Here is a 25253-nt window from a genome sequence, read left to right as displayed (position 1 = left end):
AATACTGTGCTATTCAGTCATCTTGGGTTTAGATACTGGTGGGAGTGAATACTGTGCTATTCAGTTGTCTTGGGTTTAGATACTGGTGGGAGTGTATACTAGAGGTCAACCGATTATGATTTTTCAACGCAGATAACGATTATTGGAGGACCAAAAAAGCCGATACCGATTAATCAGACTATTTTTTTAATTTTTTTTGTACAACAATAGTGAATGAACACTTATTTTAACTTAATATAATACATCAATAAAATCAATTTAGCCTCAAGTAAATAATGAAACATGTTCAATTTGGTTTAAATAATGCAAAAACAAAGTGTTGGAGTAGAAAGTAAAAGTGCAATATGTGCCATGTAAGAAAGCTAACGTTTCAGTTCCTTGCTCAGAACATGAGAACATATGAAAGCTGGTGGTTCCTTTTAACATGAGTCTTCAATATTCCCAGGTAATTAGTTTTAGGTTATAGTTATTATAGGAATTATAGGACTATTTCCCTCTATACCATTTGTATTTAATTAACCTTTGACTATTGGCTGTTCTTATAGGCACTTTAGTATTGCCAGTGTAACAGTATAGCTTCCGTCCCTCTCCTCGCTCCTCCCTGGGCTCGAACCAGTAACACAATGACAACAGCCACATCGAAGCAGCATTACCCATGCAGAGCAAGGGAAACAACCACCCCAAGGCTCAGAGCGAGTGAAGTTTGAAACACTATTAGCGCCATTTCACTTCGGTTACACCAGCCTCATCTTGGGAGTTGATAGGCTTGAAGTCATAAACAGCGCAATGCTTGACGCACAACAAAGAGCTGCTGACAAAACAAACGAAAGTGCTGTTTGAATGAATGTTTACACGCCTGCTTCTGCCTACCACTGCTCAGTCAGATACTTAGATACTTGTATGCTTGAATGCTCAGTCAGATTATATGCAACGCAGGACACGCTAGATAACATCTAGTAATATCATCAACCATGTGCAGTTAACTAGTGATTAGGATTGATTGTTTTTTATAAGGTAAGTTTAATGCTAGCTACAGTCTCCTTGTGGAGTACAACGAGAGAGAGGCAGGTCGTTATTGCGTTGGACTAGTTAACTGTAAGGTTGCAAGATTGAATCCCCCAAGCTGACAAGGTGAAAATCTGTCGTTCTGCCTCTGAACAGGCAGTTAACCCACCGTTCCTAGGCCGTCATTGAAAATAAGAATGTGTTCTTAACTGAATTGCCTAGTTAAATAAAGGTATAATTATTTATTTTTTTAAACAGCAAATCGGCGCCCAAAATGATGAAACCTTGAAATCAGCCCTAATTAATCAGCCATTCCGATTAATCGGACGACCTCTAGTGTATACCGTGCTATTCAGTCATCTAGGCAGATTGATCTGATCACATGGGGGGAAAGTCATGACTTAACCAGTCTAGGGGGACTGTTTGGACAGGCCCTGTAATATACATGATAGACTCAGTGATTCGTTTTTTGTTTACCCATACACAATTCAGTCACTAGTCCTGGATGCGCCCCTTCCCGCAGTCGTCTTTGACCACAGACATGCTGTTTTAGACATGAGGCATCGACTCATCAGCTATTTCACAGTAGCTCTACAACAGTGAAACCCAATAAAAACAGTATGTTCATGCGAGATGAAAGTGTCTGTTTGTCTTTGCCAGCTGCAGGGAGGGTCTGTGCAACATGTGCCAGCCTCTTTTTTAAAGTTCTACACAGGAATCCATTTAGAGGACGCATGGCCGCTAGTGATCAGCAGGCATGTTAGTCGGGAGGGTTGGCAGCTCCCTGTGGGATAGACCTCCGCGTGTCAGTTCAGCCTTAGCTGATTGAGGGAAGTTAGAACACATCCGGAGCATCCCTATCTCTGTTCCCTATCCCCGTTCCCTATCCCTATCCCCATCCCTGTTCCCTATCCCCATTCATATCCCTCACTCTGAATACGGCGATGGAAGGCAAAGTTTTGGCTCCTCTTCATGGTAGCACCACTGGGAGATTGTCAATGACATTACCCTGTTTACCATGTAAATTATGGATCAAATCACTGTGATCCACAAAGAAAATGTTTAACTCGTGTTTTTGCAAAAAAATTGCTAATTTACTCTGCTTGTTTCCTGTATTTGATAAAGGCTAGTTTAGCATGGGAGTTAAGCGTGGGTGAAGGTGGTTGGACAAAAGCAGTATCTAAACTAATCAAAAAAAGAAACGTCCTCTCACTGTCAACTGCCTTTATTTTCAGCAAACTTAATGTGTAAATATTTGTAGATTCAACAACTGAGACATAAACTGAACAAGTTCCACAGACATGTGACTTTCAGAAATGGAATAATGTGTCTCTGAACAAAGGGGGGGTCAAAATCAGAAGTAACTCAGTATCTGGTGTGGCCACCAACTGCATTAAGTACTGCAGTGCATCTCCTCCTGATGGACTGCACCAGATTTGCCAGTTTTTGCTTTGAGATGTTACCCCACTCTCCCACCAAGGCACCTGCAAATGTCCAGACATTTCTGGGGGGAATGGCCCTAGCCCTCACCCTCTGATCCAACAGGTCCCAGACGTGCTCAATGGGATTGAGATCCGGGCTCTTCGCTGGCCATGGCAGAACACTGACATTCCTGTCTTGCAGGAAATCATGCACAGAACGAGCAGTATGGCTGGTGGCATTGTCATGCTGGAGGGTCATGTCAGGATGAGCCTGCAGGAAGGGTACCACATGAGGGAGGAAAATGTCTTCCCTGTAACGCACAGTGTTGAGATTGCCTGCAATGACAACAAGCTCAGTCCGATGATGCTGGGAAACACCGCCCCAGACCATAACGGACCCTCCTCCTCCAAATCGATCCCGCTCCAGAGTACAGGCCTCGGTGTAACGCTCATTCCTTCGACGATAAACGCGAATCCGACCATCACCCATGGTGAGACAAAACCACGACTCGTCAGTGAAGAGCATGTTTTGACAGTCCTGTGTGGTCCAGCGACGGTGGGATTGTGCCCATAGGCAACATAGTTGCCGGTGAACTGGTGAGGGCTTGCCTTACAACATGCCAATAAGCCCTTAGTCCAGCCTCTCTCAGCCTATTGAGGACAGTCTGAGCACTGATGGAGGGATTGTCCGTACCTGGTGTAACTCGGGCAGTTGTTGTTGCCCTCCTGTACCTGTCCCGCAGGTGTGATGTTCCTATGCAGGCGTTGTTACACGTGGTCTGCCACTGAGAGGATGATCAGCTGTCAGTCCTGTCTCTCTGTAGCTCTGTCTTAAGCGTCTCACAGTACGGACTTTGCAATTTATTGCCTCCTTGCATAATGCCTAAGGCACGTTCACACAGATGAGCGGGGACCCTGGGCATCTTTCTTTTGGTGTTTTTCGGAGTCAGTGGAAAGGCCTCTTTAGTGTCCTAAGTTTTCATAACTGTGACCTTAATTGCCTACTGTCTGTAGGCTGTTAGTGTCTTAACGACCCTTCCACAGGTGCATGTTCATTGAACAAGCATGGGAAACAGTGTTTAAACCCTTTACAATTAAGATCTGTGAAATGATTTGGATTTTTACGAAATATCTTTGAAAGACAGGGTCCTGAAAAAGGAACGTTTCTTTTTTTGCTGAGTTTAGAATGTACTAGTAGTCATTGTCACCTGCTGGAATCCACAGTGCTTTGATATGTTACTCCTGATGTGTGCTGTGAGGAGGTGTGATACATGAGGATCCCTTGGCCATGAACCCTTCTTCCGGGCTTCAGCTTGATAAGATCCTATATCCATAAATCTATCCTAAATGACACCTACAACACCCCCAGCTAAAGGCTTTATTTTTTGTGATGCAGTTATCAAGATCAGTGGCTAAATAAAAGTTATGGGTTTCTCTGTGTTGCTATTGTTTGTTTTCTTTCTGTTAATCTAGTATTTGTAATACCTTTGGTATGCTCCCCTGTGTTAGGATTGGCTATTTTCTGGTCAATGTCAAACAGAGTAATAAGACTACAGTTTCCGTACTATAATAATGAATCTCTTCTGTGCGTTTTTTCTGCAGGGAGGACTGAGGAACAGCAAGCATGAGTGTACATTGTCATCACAAGAGTATATCCACGAGCTGCGCTCTGGCATCAGTGAGGACAAGCTGCTCATCTGCCTGGAGTCCCTTCGTGTCTCTCTCACCAGTAACCCTGTCAGGTATGGTCCTTACTCTCTTACTGACTTAAGCCTTTTGATTCTTAGGTGGAACTTAAGGGTTCCAAAGTGCAACGTGTCCTTAAATGAACCTCCATTCTGGCCAACCTGTTCCTCTGGTTATGTTCTACCCTCCTCATGGGGAACATCTACTGACGTTCACTCAATTCTCAGTACAGTTCTGACAAAAAGTTTATGCAGACCTCATTTGCTTCATCTATTGCTGCGTTCACACAGGCAGTCCAATCCTGATATTATTTCCACTAATTGGTATATTGACCAATCAGACCAATCTCTGAAAAAGATCTGATGTGATTGGTCTAAACACCAATTAGTGGTAAAAATATCAGAATTGGGCTGCCTGTGTGAACACAGTAGAAGTTGGCATCTGCTGGATACCTTCCATTTGCTAATTGGATCTATGTCAGGAGATCTCTTAGGCTCTGATTCACACAGAGCGATGGGCTTGGTTGAACAAGAATAGCCCATAGCATTGCCCATTTAAAACAAGCATAGAGTGGAAGCCCATAGCCTGTCATTCCATCACCACTCTATCCATTAGGTTCTAATAGATAGGAAGTCCCTCTTTTCCACATCAGAAAGCCAGCCATTCTCTGTCTCTGAGACCTTAATAAGCATGGCTGCCCTCACCATAAGATCGAGTGTCTTTAATATCTCTCTGTTTCCCCCATCACCAAGAGTGGCATTCGCTTCCCACAGCCCCTATTTTTAATCTGTTTTGATAATAGTTAATGTTAAGATAATTCAGTTTTTCTCTGTCCTGTGCCCGTTTATAGCAAGCTTTGATGGGCCTGTCACTCAACCATAATTAGGCCACGGCAACTGCGTTGTGGGAGCCTTTTTCCACCCACAAAGTTCTCATCTTCCGTTCTTGTAGATAGGGATGTTCAAATTTAATTTGGTCCCAACAGCCCGGAGGAACCCTCAATGACAGCCGAACACTCTCAATTATTCACCAAGCCCCACTGTCGAAGATATGTTTTTTAATGTGAATCAATGAATGGTGCATATAAAGTGATTATCAGATGAGTGGCAGATCTTCTTTTATGACCGACCCCCAATCCTCGGAGATGGCCCGGCAGTAGCCCCAGAGGGCCATTTATTTGTTCTGGGAGATACAGCGGAGGCAATATCCTAGCATCCTAACAGCTTGGAAAACGACTAGGCTTTGGTGTGGTCTCACTGGAAAGATCATGCACACCCACAGAACAACACAACGTGCTCTGCACTCCAAAGCGATTAATAGATTTCTGCAGAAAATTCCCCCGCCCATCTTTCTCACTGTGGCTGAGTAACAGTGTAGCTAGAAACCATAGTTGGAAAAACAAGGTAGACAGCAAAACTTTTTTTTTCTCTTCCTTTGAAAAAATCCCACCAATGACGGATAAATACTCCGCCTCAAGGTAACCTCCCAAGTTCTTGCTTTCATTAAGATAAAGACATATTTGTATTGTTTGGCTTTATCTGATAACAGAAAAACTGTTCCCAGACCTGCCTTTGTGCTGTTTACCTTCTGTCTGCCTGCACATTAATCAGGGGGAAATTGGCGTAAATCATTTCTGTTTGAAAAACCCACATAACGCTCCCTTTGCACCTTGCCGAGCTGTAAAGTTCAGCACCGCTAGCTATGAAAATCACACCACTCCTCCTCACACGGCAAAAGGCCAGTTAGTGCCAAGGGGACCGAGGGAGGCCAGGTTCGCCCTCTGGATGTTTTCAAACCGGTGAACTCGTGACCACAGAGGGAGGGAGCGGCGCTCTGCGGCAGCGTCCTGGACGCCCACGGAAGGCCAAGCTTAGCCAGGAGAAAGGCACCCTGGGGTGAGATGGGGGGGCTGGGAGAAGCACAGCGCTGTTTGAAGCCCACCCCGCTGCTCCTCTTCAGGCCTCTCATTGTTTTACTGAAAGCGAAGGGAGCGGAGGAGGAGATAGAGGGGACATGTTGGCCTCTTGGAGCATAACGAAGGTTACTCACAATTAATATGAATGCACTTAATTGTCACGGATCACAACACACAGGAAATCAAACTTGCCGGCCTGTGTTCTGATTGCACTATGTTAATGTAACCTTTCCTCTGCCATAGTCGGTGTGTTGGGAACAGCCATGCAAAACACAGCTGCGTAATGCACTGTATTTTTGAATTCCAGTACCTACCACCTGTGGACTACGTAAGGACAGGCTTCATTGCAAGTGCTCTTTCATGGTAGTTTAATAATTAATTTAACTTAAACAAAGGTAGACGCCCATTATCTTGGATAAAATATTCTACGTAAAAAGTACTTTCTGGCCAGGGTAGAATGGCAAAATAGTTAACACCTACAAAGTTACCACCTTGAATATTACACTGCCAAAACGTTATGTGGCTGCTCAAATTTGTTGCTTTCAATGACTACCAGCTTAGTGACCTGACCACCAGCTTTGACTATTTCTGTTGCTCTTGTTGTGAGTTCTTCAGTATAGGGAGGAACATTGCTTGCAGAGAAAATGCAAATCACCCTGCAGTTTTGCCATGGGCTCATTACTCACAAGTTCTCCAGTTATTCACTTCTTCTTCTCTCATTTACCATGGTAGTCAAACTGTTTGCCTGTGTTTGAACAACAAATGTGTTCCAATGAATTCATTTTAAATTCCTTTGGCGTAAATGATTGCGTTAGTAAATATATATTCCATATCTATCAGATTGTAATTCTGGGGTAGCTCTATTCTATATTTATTAAGGTACTCTTATACAAATGGCTGATATCTACATTTGGAAATGTAGTTGAACACGGCACTATGGTGTTTTATCTGTCTATCCATTTTGATAAAGTGTAGAATGCAGCTCAACTCTCTCCACACTTGCTGATCACTCAGCCCAGTGTAACATACAGATAACTGCCAAAAAGGATGGAAACACTTCAGTAAATGAGGGATACAAAGTATATTGAAAGCAGGTGCTTCTACATGTGTGGTTCCTGAGTTAATTAAGCAATTAAAATCCCATCATGTGTAGGGTCATGTATAAAAATGCTGGACAGGCCATTATTTTGGCCACCATGGCTATGCCCCCCATTGGATGACAGTGCCCCCACCAACAGGGCACGAGTGGTCACTGCAGGGTTTGATTAGCATGAAAACTATGTAAACCATATGCCATGGCCGTCTGTAAACAGATCTTAACCAAATTGAACACTTATAGGAGATTCTGGAATGGCGCCTGAGATAGAGTTTTCTACCACAATCAACAAAACACCAAATGATGGAGTTTCTCATGGAGGAATGGCGTTGCATTCCTACAATAGAGTTCCAGACACATCTATGCCAAGGTGCATCAAAGCTGTTCTGGCTCAATGCCCTATTAACATCATTTATGTTGGTGGTTCCTTTAGTCTGGCAGTTACCTGTATTTTCAGAGACCGTGTGAGAAATGTATACTGCAGCGTGTGATAGTAACACAGGGAGAAAGATCAATACAGCATAATTATTTGACCAGTACAAAATGACCCCGAACCACCATGATGGATCATGAATGCTAAACGCGGCTGTCCAAAAACACTTTGGATGCTTTGTTTTCTTTCGGCTGTGTGTTTTAAGAATGATTAAGAAAGTTGCTATGCTATTCAAACAAGAAACGAAAGACCAATAAGTGGGACTTAGAAATTCATTAAACCACTGCTGTTTGTGGACAGCCAAGTCCCCCTCCCCCCTCTTTAGTTTGGACATTCACTTCTTCATTTACACTTATCACGACTCCGTCTCTCGCCACTCTCCAAAAAGTTGTTTCATTCACTTTTAATCCACAGACTTGAAGCAAGATGCCAACTCAGATAATCTTTCCAATGTATGTATGGAGAGTTCATGTGTGGTGGTGTATCTAATGGTGTTAGTTTTTGTTTTTTCACCCATTAAAAAAATTATATATGTATGTTTTCTTCTTCTCTGGTGTTGCAGGGTGAGAGAAGTGCCACAGGGCTGGCAGCTGAAGGAATTCAGAAAGCAAAGACGTATTTCTGAACTTTTTTTCACACCCACTCATGCACAAACTCGACAGGCTTTTGTCATGTACATTTATATTTTGCTTGCTCCGCTTCCCACTTCTGAGTTCACTATCTGGGGGTAATTGTCCTCTGGCAGGGTTAGAGCTCACCCCCTCTGAGCTACATACCACTACCTGTCCTGATGCTCCACCAATACCTTCCTAATAAAAGGAAGTAAGAGCGTTCTTAGGTTCTTCACAGGGAACACACTGCTTCACACATTCAAAAGCCCGGCTTTGGAGTTCCTCGTGCTAAGCCTTTAATATTACAGTCTGACTCCCTTCAAATCCCAGCAGTGACTTTCATATTGAATTTGCTCGACTTGCTCGACTCAGATCCCCCAGACAGATTTAGACCAAAATTGAACTTGGCTCCAACTTTTCATTATGTGGGAAAATCTTCATAGCATGACTAACATTTTCTCTTGGGCAATTTGGGGGCCTTTGTGTGCAGGCAGCCGTGGATTGCTGCTGACGCTAGGAGTTTTCTCCTCTTCTAGGTCAGGCCTGGAGAGTCAAGATGGAGCATTGTAGTGATCACACAGCTACTGCCAGGGCGTCTGTGTCTATCGGTCTCGCCAGCTTTACCCCAGCTTAATGCCTGTAGCCACGTGCTCTGGAGGTAACACATAGCTCCGGTAATGGGCTTAATAGTAGCTTTGAAGTGGGGATGCTTCTTTATAGGAGGCGCCTCATCAGTCTCCAGTCGGAAGAGAACAAAATGACTGACTGAGAAAACAATTAAACACCCACCAAGTGACTGACTGTAGGAGATGGGTTTTCAGAAAATTCACACTTCAAAACAAAAACGACCTCCACGAAATGTTGACGTCGGTAGCTGTTTGTTTGTTAGAGAATCCGTGGTGTACATCTCTCTGCAATAACGGCTTTGTCGAAGGTCTTTGCTGAATCCCAGAAGCCTGCTTCTGAAAACTCTAGGAGGTTTCTTGACGTTTGGAAAAGAGGCATGTCGAAAATTATAAATACTGTATTCTCCGCTTTCGATTTTAGAGGCCATCCGCTTTCTAAAAGAGCAGCTATATTAGCAACAGCTAAGGTGCTATTGACAAACCTTCATAAAAATTAGGCCGATCTACTGCCCAGCTACCATCAATATAATTACTACAGGTATAATCACAGTTATTGTATGTTACTTAATTTCTTGACGCTACCTATCCCGTTAGCGGGATAATTGTCATCAACAACCGCTGAATTGCATAGCGCCGCATTCAAATAATATTACTAAAAATATTTATATTAATGAAATCGCAAGTGCAATATAGCAAAACACAGCCTAGCATTTTGTTAATCCACCTGTTGTGTCAGATTTTGAAAATATGCTTTACAGCAAAAGCAATCCAAGCGTTTGTGTCAGTTTATCGATCACGAGACAAAACATTATGAACACCTAGCATCAAAGTAGCTTGGTCACAAATCAGAAAAGCAATAAAATTGATCGCTTACCTTTGATGATCTTCGGATGTTTTCACTCACAAGTTACACAATAAATGTTCCTTTTGTTCCATAAAGATTATTTTTATATCCAAAGTACCTCCGTTTGTTGGGCGAGTTATGTTCAGAAATCCACAGGATCGAGCGGTCACGACAACGCAGATGAAAATTCCAAGTAGTATCTGTAATGTCCACAGAAAAATGTGAAACTTTTTTATAATCAATCCTCAGGTTGTTTTTAAATATATATAATCGATAATATATCAACCGGCACTGTCTCTTTTTCAGTAGGAGAGGGAGAGTCAATGGCTGCCCCACTGTGTTGCGCAAGCAAAACTCATGCGAACACCCAGCAATCCACCGACGCGATGTTATCTTTCTCTTTCATTTTTTTTCAAAATAAAAGCCTGAAACTATGTCTAAAGACTGACACCTTGAGGAAGCGATAGGAAAGGAAATCTGGTTGATATCCCTTTAAATGGAGCGAAGGCAGGCTATGGAACATGGAGCTTTCAAAATAAAAGCCACTTCCTGGTTTGATTTTCCTCAGATTTTGCCTGCAATATCAGTTCTGTTCTATAAAAATAGTGCCCCCTAGCTGAAAGAGGTTAATAACCAACCTGGTCTCACTGTTTCCGCAGTGAGTTTGGGGAGACAGAGGTGCCAGCCCAGTTTGCCAGAGATGCTTTATTAACCTCTCTGATCTCCCCATCCCGGATCCGGTATCAGGAATACAGACTCAAGCTCATTACCATAACGCAACGTTAACTATTCATGAAAATCGCAAATGAAATGAAATAAATATGCCATCTCTCAAGCTTAGCCTTTTGTAAACAACACTGTCATCTCAGATTTTCAAAATATGCTTCTCAACCATAGGAAAACAATAATTTGTGTAAAAGTAGCTAGCTAGCGTAGCATTTAGCGTTAGCATTAGCGTTAGCATCCAGCACGCAACATTTCAACAAAAACATAAAAGCCTTCAAATAAAATCATTTACCTTTGAAGAACTTCTGATGTTTTCAATGAGGATACTCTCAGTTAGATAGCAGATGCTCAGTTTTTCCAAAAAGATTCTTTGTGTATTAGAAATAGCTCCGTTTTATACATCACATTTGGCTACCAAAAAAAAACGAAAATTCAGTCCTCAAAACGCAAACTTTTTTCCAAATTAACTCCATAATATCGACTGAAAACATGGCAAACGTTGTTTAGAATCAATCCTCAAGGTGTTTTTCACATATCTCTTCATTGATATATCGTTCTTGGAAGCATGGTTTCTCCCCTCAATCAAATGGAAAAGTACAAGCAGCTGGCAATTGCGCACCGAATTCCACGCAGGACACCAGGCGGACACTTGGAAAATGTAGTCTCTTATGGTCAATCTTCCAATGATATGCCTACAAATACGTCACAATGCTGCTAAGACCTTGGGGGAACGACAGAAAGTGTAGGCTCATTCCTTGCGCAATCACAGCCATATAAGGAGACAATGGAAAACAGAGCTTCAGAAATTCTGTAAATTTCCTGGTTGACGCATCATCTTGGTTTCGCCTGTAGAATGAGTTCTGGGGCACTTACAGACAATATCTTTGCAGATTCTGAAACTTCAGAGTGTTTTCTTTCAAAAACTGTCAAGAATATGCATAGTCGAGCATCTTTTCGTGACAAAATATCGCGCTTAAAACGGGAACGTTTTTTATCCAAAAATGAAATAGCGCCCCTAGAGATCCAACAGGTTAAAGCGAGGGAGAGAGTGTTTTAAACTTTGTCATTTCTGGTGTGGAAATGGCTGCCTATCTCTGTCAATCATCCATAATTGATCCTCTGTATTCACTTTGTGATTCTGGACAGTGTTGTCCACAGCTAAATCAAACTCCACAGCGGTCCAAGTAAGTTGAAATATGGCTTTATGAAACGCCATGTCCTCAAAGGCGTTCAAAAGTATATTTAGCTTTCTCGTATTCCGGTGGCGTATTTGTCTGGAAATATGTTTCCCCAAACTCTTATAGCCAAATGTGCTATAAAGAAGACAGAAAGCCATAATATTCATGTCGGCTAGCTTTAGAATGGCCGTGTTTCTCAGTCTATGATGGAGTCTTTGAAAATATCCAGTGCAGGGTATGGCTAAGCTCTCCTACAAAGACAGAAGAGGACAAGATAGGCATATCACAGACTTTTTGGGTCAAGAGGCCTTTGCTTTCCCAGCTCGTCTCTGGGACATAATGGAAATTATATTTTTACCATTACCATCAACTTTGACTTCCTCCGGGAAGTAAGAAAATAAAGTTATCAAAACTTCAACTGTTGGTCCTGAAATAAATTGTGTCCGTTACCATGGGTTTGAAGAGGTCAGTCGGGATCGTCTATGCTGTGGGACTTCAGACTCCAAATGTTATTCTAAACCTTCCTGCACCCCCCTAGGCTTTCTTGAAGCTTTTTTTTTTCTTGTCAAGGAGAAATACTTTTTGAAATGAGAAAATAATCTATCTATGGGCCCATGAGGCATGATTTAAATATTGCTCCGTGTTGTTTTTGTAGTTCACACAATTTATATATTTGACTCTCCCCCATTTTTTTTCTGTTATTTTTCTTATAATATCCCAAATGTATGTTTTTTTTTCTTCACATTATCGTAGAGAGTACTACACGCAGGCCTTTTTTGAAACTGAAGAAACCATCTTTACGTTAATGCTTCATGTATATTCCAGTATAACATTCACACACTCAGAAAAGAGTGGGATAACTAGGTTAAAACTCTAACGTCGCTGAATTCATTGCAGCCTTTTTCCCCGAAGCAGTTAAGGAGACCAAAGATCCAAATCTCCTCAGTGACTGAGGTTAACAGATGGTGTCATAAAATGAAATGGGCATCCCTCTTAAAATATACCCAGAGGTAGACATATCTACGGGAGCCCTGGAGTGAGGCATACATAATTCAAATTTGAATTCCATATTGATTTAGTTAGAAATTGTATTTTTGTGCAGGTACAGTTGTAAAGATGGGGAGAGGTATGTCTTATAGAACATTTTCTGCGTTTTAGACACATCAACTATACTAGTTGTTCAGGCTCTTATCTTGTCCCATCTTGATTACTGTCAGGTAATATGGTCAAGTGCAGCAAAGAAAGACCTAGCATAGCTGCAGCTGGCTCAAAACAGGGCAGCACACCTTGACCTTAGCTGGACATACAGAACTTACATCAATAACATGCATGGTAGTCTCATGGTTGAAGGTTGAAGATAAATGTACTACTTCTCTTAAAGAAACATTTGTGTGTTGAAAATGCCTAACCACTTGTATAATCTATTTCAATACACTTCAAACCGACATACATACCCCACCAGACATCCCACAATGGGTTTCTTCACTGTACCCAAACCAAAAGCAGATTTAATGCGTCACTCAGTTATGTATTCATAGGTTGTATGTTTCAATCATAATATTGTTTTGAACGACAATGCCATTCAAAAGGAGGCAAATAATATGTAGTAAAACCTTTTGTCGTCATTTTGATGTCGCCAGATTGACTTTAAATGCAGTATAACATTAGCTAGTTAACTAATATTGAAGGGAGGTCACCTGATGCTCATTGAATGCAATGAACTGGTGCCGCCAGACATGGCAGCTTTGCTTCTAGCTCCTAAGCAACATTGCAGTATTTAGATTTTTTGTGTGTTGTTTCTTACACTATTAGCCCATAATGTTTTTTGTGTTATTACATACAGCCGTAAAGAACTTTTGGATATCACAGCGGCGGTAAGCATTACGACCAGGAATACAACTTTCCCGAATTGGATCCGTTGTTCGCAGGCTGCTCCAAGACACCGCCGGCGGAGAAGAGGTATTCAGAGTGGACTTCTAGTCCAACTCAGGAGGTGTGCACACCATCCACCGCTTCTAAGTATATTACTCGCTAATGTTCAGTCTCTGGACAATAAAGTAGACGAGCTGAGGGCGAGGATATCCTTCCAAAGAGATATCAGGGACTATAACATACTCAGTTTCACGGAGTCATGGCTCTCTGGATATACTATCCCTGTCCTTACAGCCAGCTGGGTTCTCAGTACATTGCGCAGGCAGGAATAAAGAACTCTCTGGGAAGAAGGGTGTGGTGTATGTTTCATGATTAACCACTCATGGTGTGATTGTGATAACGTACAGAAACTCAAGTCCTTTTGTTCACCCGACCTAGAATACCTCACAATCGAATGCTGAACGTATGACCTCCAAAGATAATTCACTTCGGTTATAGTCACAGCCATGTATATTCCCCCTCAAGCCGAGTCCACAACGGCCCTCAAGGAACTACTCTGGACTTTATGCAAACTGGAAACCACATATCCTGATGCTGCATTTATTGTAACTTTGGATTTTTACAAAGCAAATTTGAGGAAAAGGCTAATGAAGTTCTATCTAACAGTCTAACACATTGACTGTAGCACTCGCGCTGGGAAAACACTCGATCACTGCTATTCTCTATTCCCGGGATGCCTAAAAGGCCCTCCCCCGCCCTCCCTTCGGCATATCAGATCTCAACTCCATTTTGCTCCTCCCATCCAATAGGCAGAAACTCAACTCTTATCTGACCAAACAAAATCCATGCTTCAAGATGGTTTTGATCACGCGGACTGGGATATGTTCCGGGTAGCCTCGGATAATGATGAATACACGGACACGGTGACTGAGTTCATCAGGAAGTCTATTGGGGATGTTCCCAATGTGACTACCCAAACCGTGGATAGATTGCAGCATTCGCGCTAAACTGAAAGCGCCAAGCACTGCATTTAACCATGGCAAGGTGACATCGCCAAAGTCAAGGATCGGGAGGATGATCAGTTCTACAAGGGGATGTTTGTCAGCATGAGTGAAGGATGCTTTGTTAGCGAAATAGGAAGACGATTCTAGATTTATTTTTGGATTGGAGATGTTTAATGTGAGTCTGGAAGGACAGTTTTCAGAGTAGGACAGGCAGGCAGCGATCAGTTGAAGAGCATGCATTCAATTTTACTTGCATTTAAGAGCAGTTGGAGGCCACGGAAGGACAGTTGTATGGCATTGAAGCTCATCTGGAGGTTAGTTAACACAGTATCCAAAGAAAGGTCAGAGGTATACAGAATGGTGCCGTCTGCGTAGAGGTGGATCAGAGAATCACCTCCAGCAAGAGCGAGAGAGAATCGGCTCGAGAATTTAAACCTGTGTCACCCCCATAGAGACTGCCAGAGGTCCGGACAACAGGCCCTCCAATCTGACATACTGAACTCTATCAGAGAAGTAGTTGGTGAACCAGGCGAGGCAGTCATTTGAGAAACCAAGGCTGCTGAGTCTGCCAATAAGAATGTTGTGATTGACAGAGTTGAAAGCCTTGGCCAGGTCGATGAATACGGCTGCACAGTAATGTCTCTTATTGATGGCGGTTTTGAAATCGTTATGGACCTTGAGCGTGGCTGAGGTGCACACTTGACCAACTCTGAAACCAGATTGCATAGCGGAGAAGGTACGTTGTGATTCGAAATGGTCGGTAATCTGTTTGTTAACTTGGCTTTCGAAAACCAGGGTAGAATAGATATAGGTCTGTAGCAGTTTGGGTCTAGTGTCTCCCCCTTTGAAGAGGGGGATGACCGTGGCAGCTTTCCAACCTATGGGAATCTCAGACAATACGAGCGGTTGAACAGGCTAGTAATAGGGGTTGCAACAATTTCGGCAGATAATTTTAGAGAGGGTCCAGATTGTCTAGCCCAGCTGATTTTTAGGGGTCTAGATTTTGCAACTCTTTCAGAACATCAGCTATCTGGATATGGGTGAAGGAGAAGTGGGGGAGTTTTGGGCGAGTTGCTGTGAGGAGCGCAGGGCTGTTTACCGGGGTAGGGGTAGCCAGGTGGAAAGCATGGCCAGCCGTAGACACATGCTTATTGAAATTCTCAATTATAGTGGATTTATCGGTGGTAATAGTGTGTCCTAGCCTCAGTGCAGTGGGAAGCTGGGAGGAGGTGCTCTTATTCTCTTAAGCATGTCACTGTTTAGGTCACCTAGCAGCACAAGCTCTGAAGATAGATGGGGCGCAATCAATTCACATATGGTGTCCAGGGCACAGCTGGGGGCAGAGGGTGGTCTATAGCAAGCGGCAACAGTTTCTGGAAAAATGGATGTTGATAAGTAGAAGTTCAAATTGTTTGGGTACAGACCTGGATAGTAAGACAGAACTCTGCAGACTATCTCTGCAGTAGATTGCAACACCGCCCCCTTTGGCAGTTCTATCTTGTCTGAAAATGTTGTTGTTAGGGATGGAAATTTCAGAGTTTTTGGTGGTCTTCCTAAGCCAGGATTCAGACACGGCTAGGACATCCAGGTTGGCAGAGTGTGCTAAAGCAGTGAATAAAACAAACTTAGGAAGTAGGCTTCTAATGTTAACATGCATGAAACCAAGGATTTTACGGTTACAGAAGTCCACAAATGAGAGCACCTGGGGAGTAGGATTGGAGCTAGGCACTGCAGGGCCTGGATTAACCTCTACATCACCAGAGGAACAGAGGAGTAGGATGAGGGTATGGCTAAATGCTATCAGGACTGGTCGTTTAGTGCGTTCAGAGCAGAGTGTAAAATGATCCGGTTTCTGGGCGTGAAAGAATAAAATGAAATGGTATGTTAAGGCATTTAGAGCAGGGCTAGAGGCTCTACAGTGAAATAAGACAATAATCACTAACCAGGACAGTAATGGACAAGGCATATTGATATTAGGGAGAGGCATGCATGGCCGGGTGATCAATGGGGATCCAGTGAGTGGTTGGGCTGGCTGGAGACACGGCGATTCAGGCAGCTAGCAGGCCGGGGCTTAAAAGTTAGCCGACCGGGGCTAGCAAAGCTAGCAGAAGGGCCTTATAGGGACGTCTCGACGGAGAAAAGTATGTTTTGGCCTCTGCGTGCGATAACGTTGATAGACCAGTAGTGATGGATTAGTAGTGTTCCGAGTAGCAGAGGGGTCCAAGTCCAATTGGCAAAATAGGTATAGTGGCCCAATAAATTGGCCGATAGATCTATACAGCTCCCGTAACGGCAGTAGAAGGGGTCCGGGTATTGTAACCCAGGAGTGGCTGAAGGGCCTCTTTTTGCTAGCCGGGAGAAAGGTTTATTTATTTATTTATTATTAAAGCATTATAACTCTCACTAAAGCCTTCAGTCAGACAGAAGTTATACTTCAATTCGAACTGGATTTAACAAAAACAAAATGAAAAGCGCACATTTGTAAATCCAAAGTTTCAAAAGTAATTGGAAATGAAGATACAAATTATTTGTGACATTATGGTTACAATAAAGAATGTAAACAAAACGCTGTGTTTTTATTTACAGTAGTGATGGACAGCTGGAGGCATTTTGTTTTTCACTGTAACAGGTGTAGCCCAACATGCAAACAATGTTTCCTATTAGCAGGACAACAGACTCTTCATAGCCCGGCTAACATAGGTGTGACAATCCCCCAATTTGCAATGTATTTGATGCTTTAGTACTCTGAAGTGTTACATTTCTAACTCGACCTCATGCAGCCGCAAAATGTCGGAGAGCCATATAGATTGCAAAATAGTTGGGAAGAGATTCCATGGCACATGGTTTATGAATTGACACACAACTCTTCATAGCCCAGCTGCTGTAGGTGTGAAAATCCCCCCATTTGGCCCTAACATTTCTTCATCAACATCTTTATGCTTTCATTAATAATATAATGAGAGAAAAGACATTCAAAATGCAGATGTTTTTTAAAAACGACATTTTAGTTGCACTTCCCCCAGCTCCACGACCACGGGTAAAACCTTGCTGAGATGATCAATGTATTTGTTATATTGTTGTATTGGCAATTTCTCTAGACAAAACATATTGATGGCCTTCACCAGTTCATCTTTGCTTGTAATCTGGGCAGAGTTACGGATGAATGTTTTCAGTTAATGCCAAAAAAGTTAGATCGGGTTTAAATCAGGAGACCAACGTGTAGAGATGAAAATAATATTTTTAGATACTACTGTAGGCCTACCGTAGGTGTTGTAGGTCTTTATTTCTTTCTATTTACTTTACTACATAAAGGTCTGCTTATTCTGCTGGTGTCTTGACCCAGTTTATGCCCTCATTTGAAATGCAAACCTGGGCAACAGTGTGTTTTGGGGCATTGTCTGCATTTGGAGAAGAAAAATATATATTTAGCCTAACATCCAACATTAGATACAATGCTATAAATGTACATGTACGTAGGCCTAAACATAAAATATTGCTATAATCCTACCTTGAAAGAAACAATGTTGTCTCAGAAACACCTCTCTGATATAGGGTCCAGCATGTCTCTTGGCAATTTCTTCCTCAAAGAAATCTCGAGCCATGATACTTGAAAATGGAGGCAACAGTGAATTATTGTGGAACACATAGCAGTCCGTGACGTGTAGGCTACAATATTTTATTCAACTTTTACTTTGTAAATTGTTCAACTTACCATCAAAAATCAAATATTGACCTGGTCCATTTTGAGTAAATTGCATACAGTAAAGACCAGCAGTCAATTTACTTAAGCATTATTTTTGCCATTATTTGGTCCTACTTTACAGTATTGTAGTCTACTGTACCTGTTCATTTTCTCAGGCTTTCACGCTCCGCGTAACACAGGCATCTGATGATAGTGTTTGCGAATAGCACTGTCTGTGACCAAAATCCCCAAGTCTACCAGTAGTTTTGAAAAGACAGCGTTTAGAGGTCAAGACAGCAAGTGTGTTTGCGAGAAAGAGCGAGAGGATTGAAACACACACAGTAACGCGTGGAATATAGCAATAAGAATGTCAGTTTAATATGCAGTGCAGATCACCTCTTATTACCCTTCTCAGAGTTTTAAGAATTGTGTGCATTCCATTATTTGTGGCATTTAAAGCATATTGAAGATAGAAGCAATGGCCTACCCGCGTGTGGTCAACTATTTCAGCACCGTTTCGTGCTGCTCTGAGACAAGCATGGGGACTGGTCTTGATAAATGGATTAGATTTTCATTTTCACTGAATCTCTGTTTGGGTATTGGTTAGACTACAGTTAGGGTTTGGACATGTTAGGATTATTTAGCTCTTACTGTAGTACTGTAGCGAAGGGTTGTTATTTTTGTTTTTCTTGGAATAGAAACACCATAATATGAATCAAATTAATTAAGCTACATTTCTTCAAATCAATCCCATATACTATGTTATTACAAAAAAAGGTTTTAAATTCTCTAATACAGCCCATATAAAAAAAGGTCCAATGCTTTTCAAAGATGCCCTCTGGTGGTCAAACTTGCACTAACTAGCATTAATGGAAACAATGGCTGACACTTAAATAACGTGCTGTAGAATTGTGCAAGGTGTGCTGCAGTATGACTCAACTTTTACCGGAGGAACCACTGTAAGCTACTCAGGAACATTCAATGTCATCATGGTAAGCAACTCCAGTGTATATTTGGCCTTGCGTTTTAGGTTATTGTCCTGCTGAAAGGTAAATTTGCCTCCCAGTGTCTGTTGAAATGCAGACTGAACCACATTTTCCTCTAGGATTTTTGCTGTGCTTAGCTCTATTACGTTACTTTTTATCCTAAAAACTCCCTAGTCCGTGCCGATGACTAGCAATCCCACAACATGATGCAGCCACCATCATGCTTGAAAATATGAAGAGTGGTACTCAGTGATGTGTTGTATTTGCACCAAATATAACGCTTTGTATTCAGGACATAAAGTTGATTTCTTTGCCACATTTTTTGCAGTTTTACCTTTGTGCCTTAGGATGGAAGAACGACATTGTAGTTACTCCTCAATACTAACCTAAATGACAGAGTGAAAAGAAGGAAGCCTGTACAGAATACAAATATTTCAAAATGTGCGTCCTGTTTGCAATATCACAACCATTAAACTCTGTAACTGTTTTAAAGTCATCATTGGCCTCATGGTGATATCCCTGAGCAGTTTCCTTCCTCTTCTGCAAATTAGTTAGTAAGGACACCTGTATCTTTGTAGTGACTGGGTGTATTGATACACGATCCAAAGTGTAATGAATAACTTCACCATGTTCAAAGAGATATTCAATGTCTGCTTTAAAAAAAAAAATCACCTGTCTACCAATAGCTGCCCTTCTTTGCGAGGCATTGGAAAACCTTCCTTGTCTTTGTGGTTGAATCTGTGTTTGAAATTCATTGCTAAACGGAGGGACCTTAGAGATAATTGTAGGTTTGGGGTACAGAGATGAGTAGTCATTCAAAAATCATGTTAAACACTATTATTGCACACAGAGTGAGTCCATGCAACTTATTATGTGACTTAAGAGCCTTTTTACTCCTGAACTTATTTAGGTTTGCCGTAACAAAACGGGTTGAATACTTAATGACTCAAGACATTTCAGTTTTTCATTTTTTATTAATTTGTAAAAATGTCTAAAAGCATAATTCCAATTTGACATTATTGGGTATTGTGTGTAGGCCAGTAACAATACATCTAAAATGTATACATTTTAAATTCAGGCTGTGACACAACAAAATGTGTGAAAAATCAGTGTGAATACTTTCCTAAGGCAAAATAGCTGCTGCATGTCCAGTAGCTAATGGGGATCCTAATGAACTAAACTAAACGGGGGGATAATTGACAGTCTATTGCTCTACATCCACATCTTTTGCAATTTCAACAACTTCCTTTTCCTTGTATATTTTATGCCACATTAAATGTTATTCAGAGGTTCTATTTACAGTAAGTTTCAATATATTTCTATGGATGTTGTCATGTTGCCCACACGTGTTTCCTGAAAATCAGGCGACCTAATTGTTCCTCTGTAAAATGACAGTTCACAGCGGTCTGCTGTTAGGGGCAGTGGAACACCAGCTAGATAGAGACAATATGTGAGTTAACTGTTCGCAGTCCCTCAAGAACTTCTGCTGTGGTGGAATCCACAAAGAGGAAAAAATAAGAAATACATAAAGCAAGAATACAACTATTTAATTCAGGCCTATGACTTGAAAGATTAATTAACTAATCTCTTTGCACAGATATTCTGGTATTAGAATGAGGGAGGTGGCACTGACTGATTTCTTTCCTGGGTGTCAAGATGAAAAGAGAGCGTCTCACTAGGGGGTGAGGCATCTGTGGATGTGCAGGTCCTATACTACTTACCATATCAAACCGTGGCATTCCTCCACAGAGGTATAGCTCCATACAACCCCTATTTCAATTAACGGGCACGATCAATTATGACATTTTGATAAATGTCGTCTAGCCTCGGTGCTGGAGGGGTCCAACACATCAACGGGGGCACACGGCCTGTCGTCCAGGACATTTACAGCCACCCGAGCCACGGCCTGTACCATCTAGAAGGTGGAGACAGTACGGATGAATCAAAGCTGGGACCAAGAGACTGAAAAACAGCTTCTATCTCCAGGCCATCAGACTGTTAAACAGTCATCACTAGCCAGCCTCCACCCAGTACCCTGCCCTGAACTTAGTCACTGTTAGTAGCCGGCTACCACCCTGTATTCTATCCTGCACCTTAGAGACTGCTGCCCCATGTACATGGTTATTGAACACTGGTCACTTTAATAATGTTTACATACTGTTTTAACCACTTCATGTGTATATACTGTATTCTATTCATGGCTCATCCTATATAACTACTGCTGTACACACCTTTTCCATTCATATATTGTCCATACGGTCTATACACACCACACCAACATTTACATACACTATATATACAAAGTATGTGGACACCCCTTCAAATCAGTGGATTCTGCTATTTCAGCCACACCCATGGCTGACAGGTGTCTAAAATCGAGCACATTGCCATGCAATCTCCATAGACAAACATTCACGGGAGAATGGCCTGACTGACAAGTCAGTTCGTCAAATAGCTGCCCTGGTCGACTGTAAGTGCTGTTATTGTGAAGTGGAAACATCTATGAGCATCTATGAACTATAGCTCAGCCACGAAGTGGTAGCTTACACGAGCTCACAGAACGGGAACGCAGAGTCCTGAAGCTCGTAGCGTGTAAAATCATATGTCCTCGTTTGCAACACTCACTACCGAGTTCCAAACTGCCTCTGGAAGCAATGTCAGCACAATAACTGTTCGTCGGGAGCTTCATGAAATTAGTTTCCATAGTCGAGCAGCCGCACACAAGCCTAAGATCACCATGCGCAATGCCAATGGCGTCGGCTGGAGTGGTGTAAACCTCGCCACCATCGGACTCTGGAGTACCATCTGGTTTTGGCGGATGCCAGGAGAACGCTACATGCCCTAATACATAGTGCCACCTGTAGAGTTTTGTGGAGGAGGAATAATGGTCTGATGCTGTTTTTCATGGTACAGGCCCCTTAGTTCCAGTTAAGGTAAATCTTAACACTACAGCATATAATTACATTCTAGACGATTCTATGCTTCCGACTTTGTGGCCACAGTTTGGGGAAGGCCCTTTCCTGTTTCAGCGTGACAATGCCCCGTGTACAAAGCGAGGTTCCATCAGAAATAGTTTGTCGAGATCGGGGTGGAAGAACTTGACTGGCTTGCACAGAGCCCTGACCTCAACCCCATCAAACACCTTTGGAATTAATTGGAACGCCGACTGCAAGCCAGGCCCGACCTCACTAATGCTCTTGTGGCTGAATGGAAGCAAGTTCCAGCAGAAATGTTCCAACATCTAGTGGAAAGCCTTCCCAGAAGAGTGAATGCTGTTATGGCAGCAAAGGGGGCGGAGGGGGACAACTCCATATTAATAGCCATGATTTTGGAATGAGATTTCGCCTGGTGCTGTCCACTCTCCCCTGTGCTGAAATTAGCCATGCATTTCTACAGGGTTTCTACATTGGTTTCTACAGGGTTTCGAAAGTGGTTTCTAGAGGGTTTTGACAGTGGTTTCTACAGGGTACGGGCGCTCCCATTGTCACTGTGTTCAAAGCAACGTGTGCAACGTCTGTGTTACCCTTCCCTCTTCATTCTTTCCATCATTGCCTATTGAGATCACAACTTTCTATTTGAGTCAAATGCTTTTAGGTATTTCATATTTTGACCTTTCTCCTTCCTGGTTTGTATTGTGTAATATGCCTGATGCCCAGAGGACAGAGGAGACATACAGGAAGTCGAGGTCAGAAAGTGGAAAGGCTAGGCCATTCATTAAGTCCTATTCACAAAGATGTCTGTATTTTTACTCATTAATAAGCTGCTCGTCACTCTTTTCTTGCTATTGCAAAGGTCATAACCTTTCTGAGAACCAATTGTTTGAGGATACTGACGTCTGCTTTATATAAGCTATAACAGCGTCTGAAAGGATAAATGCTAATTTCATCATTCCTGAGAATGTGAACTAAATACCTTCTGTCTGACCAAAGAGCAAAATGGAGATGTTGCGTGCTAACTGCAGTCATTGGTATACAATATTTTCTTGTTACCACTATGACTGATTTGCTTCATAGTATTTATACAATATATAACTATGCAGAGTAGAACCTTGTGTGTAATTAAAATACAATGCAATTGTTTTGGATGATATTTCAATGTTATATATGTGTGGGTGTTTGACATTCTCATTGGGCATGCTATTCTGGTTCCTTCAGTAAGTCATTGCATTGATTGGGAGGAAATGCTTATGGCCTTCAGAATGCAGAATCACAAGGCTGGCAGCCTGCCGGTGCTCAGGTTCAGGTTATAATGTCGAGAGCAATTTGTTGCTAAGAGCACAAGTTCTCAAGTGGAATACAGCAGTGCTGAATAGGTCAGGAGTGGCAGAGTGGGACAGCGGTATGGCTTAGCCCGTAATCCAATATGAAAGATATTGCGCTCTCACACAGAGCTCTCAATAACATAATACTCCCCGACGCCTGTCCCAACGAAATAACACAACAAGAATGAACAATGTTGGGCCACTGGCTGAAATCAATGTGCATAAAAGGCATCACAGGACAGGCCAGCTGGTTGGTCAGACAGACTGAATGCGTGTCAGATTCCACAGAACAATTCCATTCGGTCTGTTGCTGTGGCTGGTGTACACAAGCAAAGCATTCTCTCCAGCAGCAGTGACATTTCCCATGCCAAATCTGCCTGTAGGAATATGATTAACACGACTCGCCAAACACATTCAACAACCTATATGGTATACTTGATAGTGACCCACAAAGGCAGCTAATTGTTTCATTTCGTGAGCTACATGGTGACAGCAAAGGTCAGATGTATACGTTTCCATTTGGGACTGTGACATCTTATATAATTCTGTTTTTTGTGGCACTTAACATAAATGCAACATAATCAAACCAGCAGAAATAGTACACATAAAATTGGTCCGTCCCTAAGGCAAACCATGCCTTTTATCATTAGCCTGCGGAATGTACATGATTGTGGAAAGTAACACGATTTGATGGCACTTAACTGCAAGATTATATCCATCAATTGCTCACGAACAAGTTCCACCCCAAGTTAATGAGATCCTGATGCATGCCACAAATTGAGGGAGGAGGAAGCTGAAAGGGAAGAGCATCCTATTTGGCTACTGTGCTGTTGCGTCTTTGACAGACCGATGGACCGACAGACGTATTGGCAACATCGACAGAGAGACATACAGACAGATAGACCTAACTTCACTATCTATCCACTTCAGGCACCTCCAAACGAAAGCCGCTTGATTTCCCAGCAGTGAAAAGATAGCCGCCTCAGAACAATAAAAGCTTGTCATAACATGCTAGGGACGGGATGCGTCTTCAACTTCAGCTTTCATCTATCAGTGTTGTCTGTGGAATAGCGCTGTTTTGCTTTGTTTACTTTCCATCTTGTTGAAGAAGAGGTCGTGTTGAGACACAGGTTATTTCAACCACATGGATTGTGTCATATCACTGTCCAGCATATCAGGCCTGGCTGGGTGACCTTTAATCCGCCTGAGCTACAAACTTGTTCACCCAATGGATCTAATTTGGGTGTCATGGCAGCTTTTGCGACCCCCCCCCCCCTCCTGTTTTGCACTCCAAGACATTGTACACAACCGCCTGGTATTTGTGCCTTGGATCTCAGGTTACACAGCGCACCGTGTAATAATCAGAATATCTCTCCACAAATATTGGCTTCATTTCCCCTAGCTCTCGCATAAGCCCTACAGTGGCGAATCGGCGAGCATAAACAAAATGATTGTGGATTTACCGAATTGTGCTCCGTCAACCATGTCGCCTCTTTCCCCCTTTTGTTGTCTCACATCGCTCATTTGTTCCTACTCTCTGTATTGATGTCGGCTGTCATAAACAGCAGTGTGATTGTGCTCCACTTTGAGTCGGGCTAGATTGATTCCCCGAGATCTCATTTTTGTTATTGGGGCTTAGCTAACTGTGTTTGCATGCAATGAGCTGCCTGATGCAACCTCTTCGGTAAACAGACAGTTATACATTTTGAACATTATGCTATTTGGTTTTATTAACAAAGCAGATCATTATACTGTACATCATAGTGGTAATAAGGTGCAAATTGGGTTGGGCTTGGCCTGGTAATGCATTTTGAGGAATGGTTTCGGAGGGCTTTGGTAGTCTTAATAATTCTCCATTTATTCTGTTGCAGATCAGAGAAATAGCTACCTCACTTCACCTTGGCAGA

At 42.3% G+C, this 25253-nt stretch overlaps 1 protein-coding gene across 1 annotated transcript in view; it reads left to right on the top strand.

Moving 5' to 3' along the window:
• The window catches only part of LOC139366406 (diaphanous-related formin 2), a 691096-nt gene that overhangs the window by 165883 nt on the left and 499960 nt on the right, over positions 1 to 25253 (top strand). The window contains exon 7 of the mRNA XM_071103857.1: positions 4029 to 4168. Coding sequence (XP_070959958.1) covers positions 4029 to 4168 — 140 coding nt within the window. The remainder of the gene's footprint in view (positions 1 to 4028; positions 4169 to 25253) is intronic.

Source organism: Oncorhynchus clarkii, chromosome 14 (assembly GCF_045791955.1).
Source record: "Oncorhynchus clarkii lewisi isolate Uvic-CL-2024 chromosome 14, UVic_Ocla_1.0, whole genome shotgun sequence".
Lineage (NCBI taxonomy): Eukaryota > Metazoa > Chordata > Actinopteri > Salmoniformes > Salmonidae > Oncorhynchus > Oncorhynchus clarkii.
This window is presented reverse-complemented; position numbering and strand designations above follow the sequence as displayed.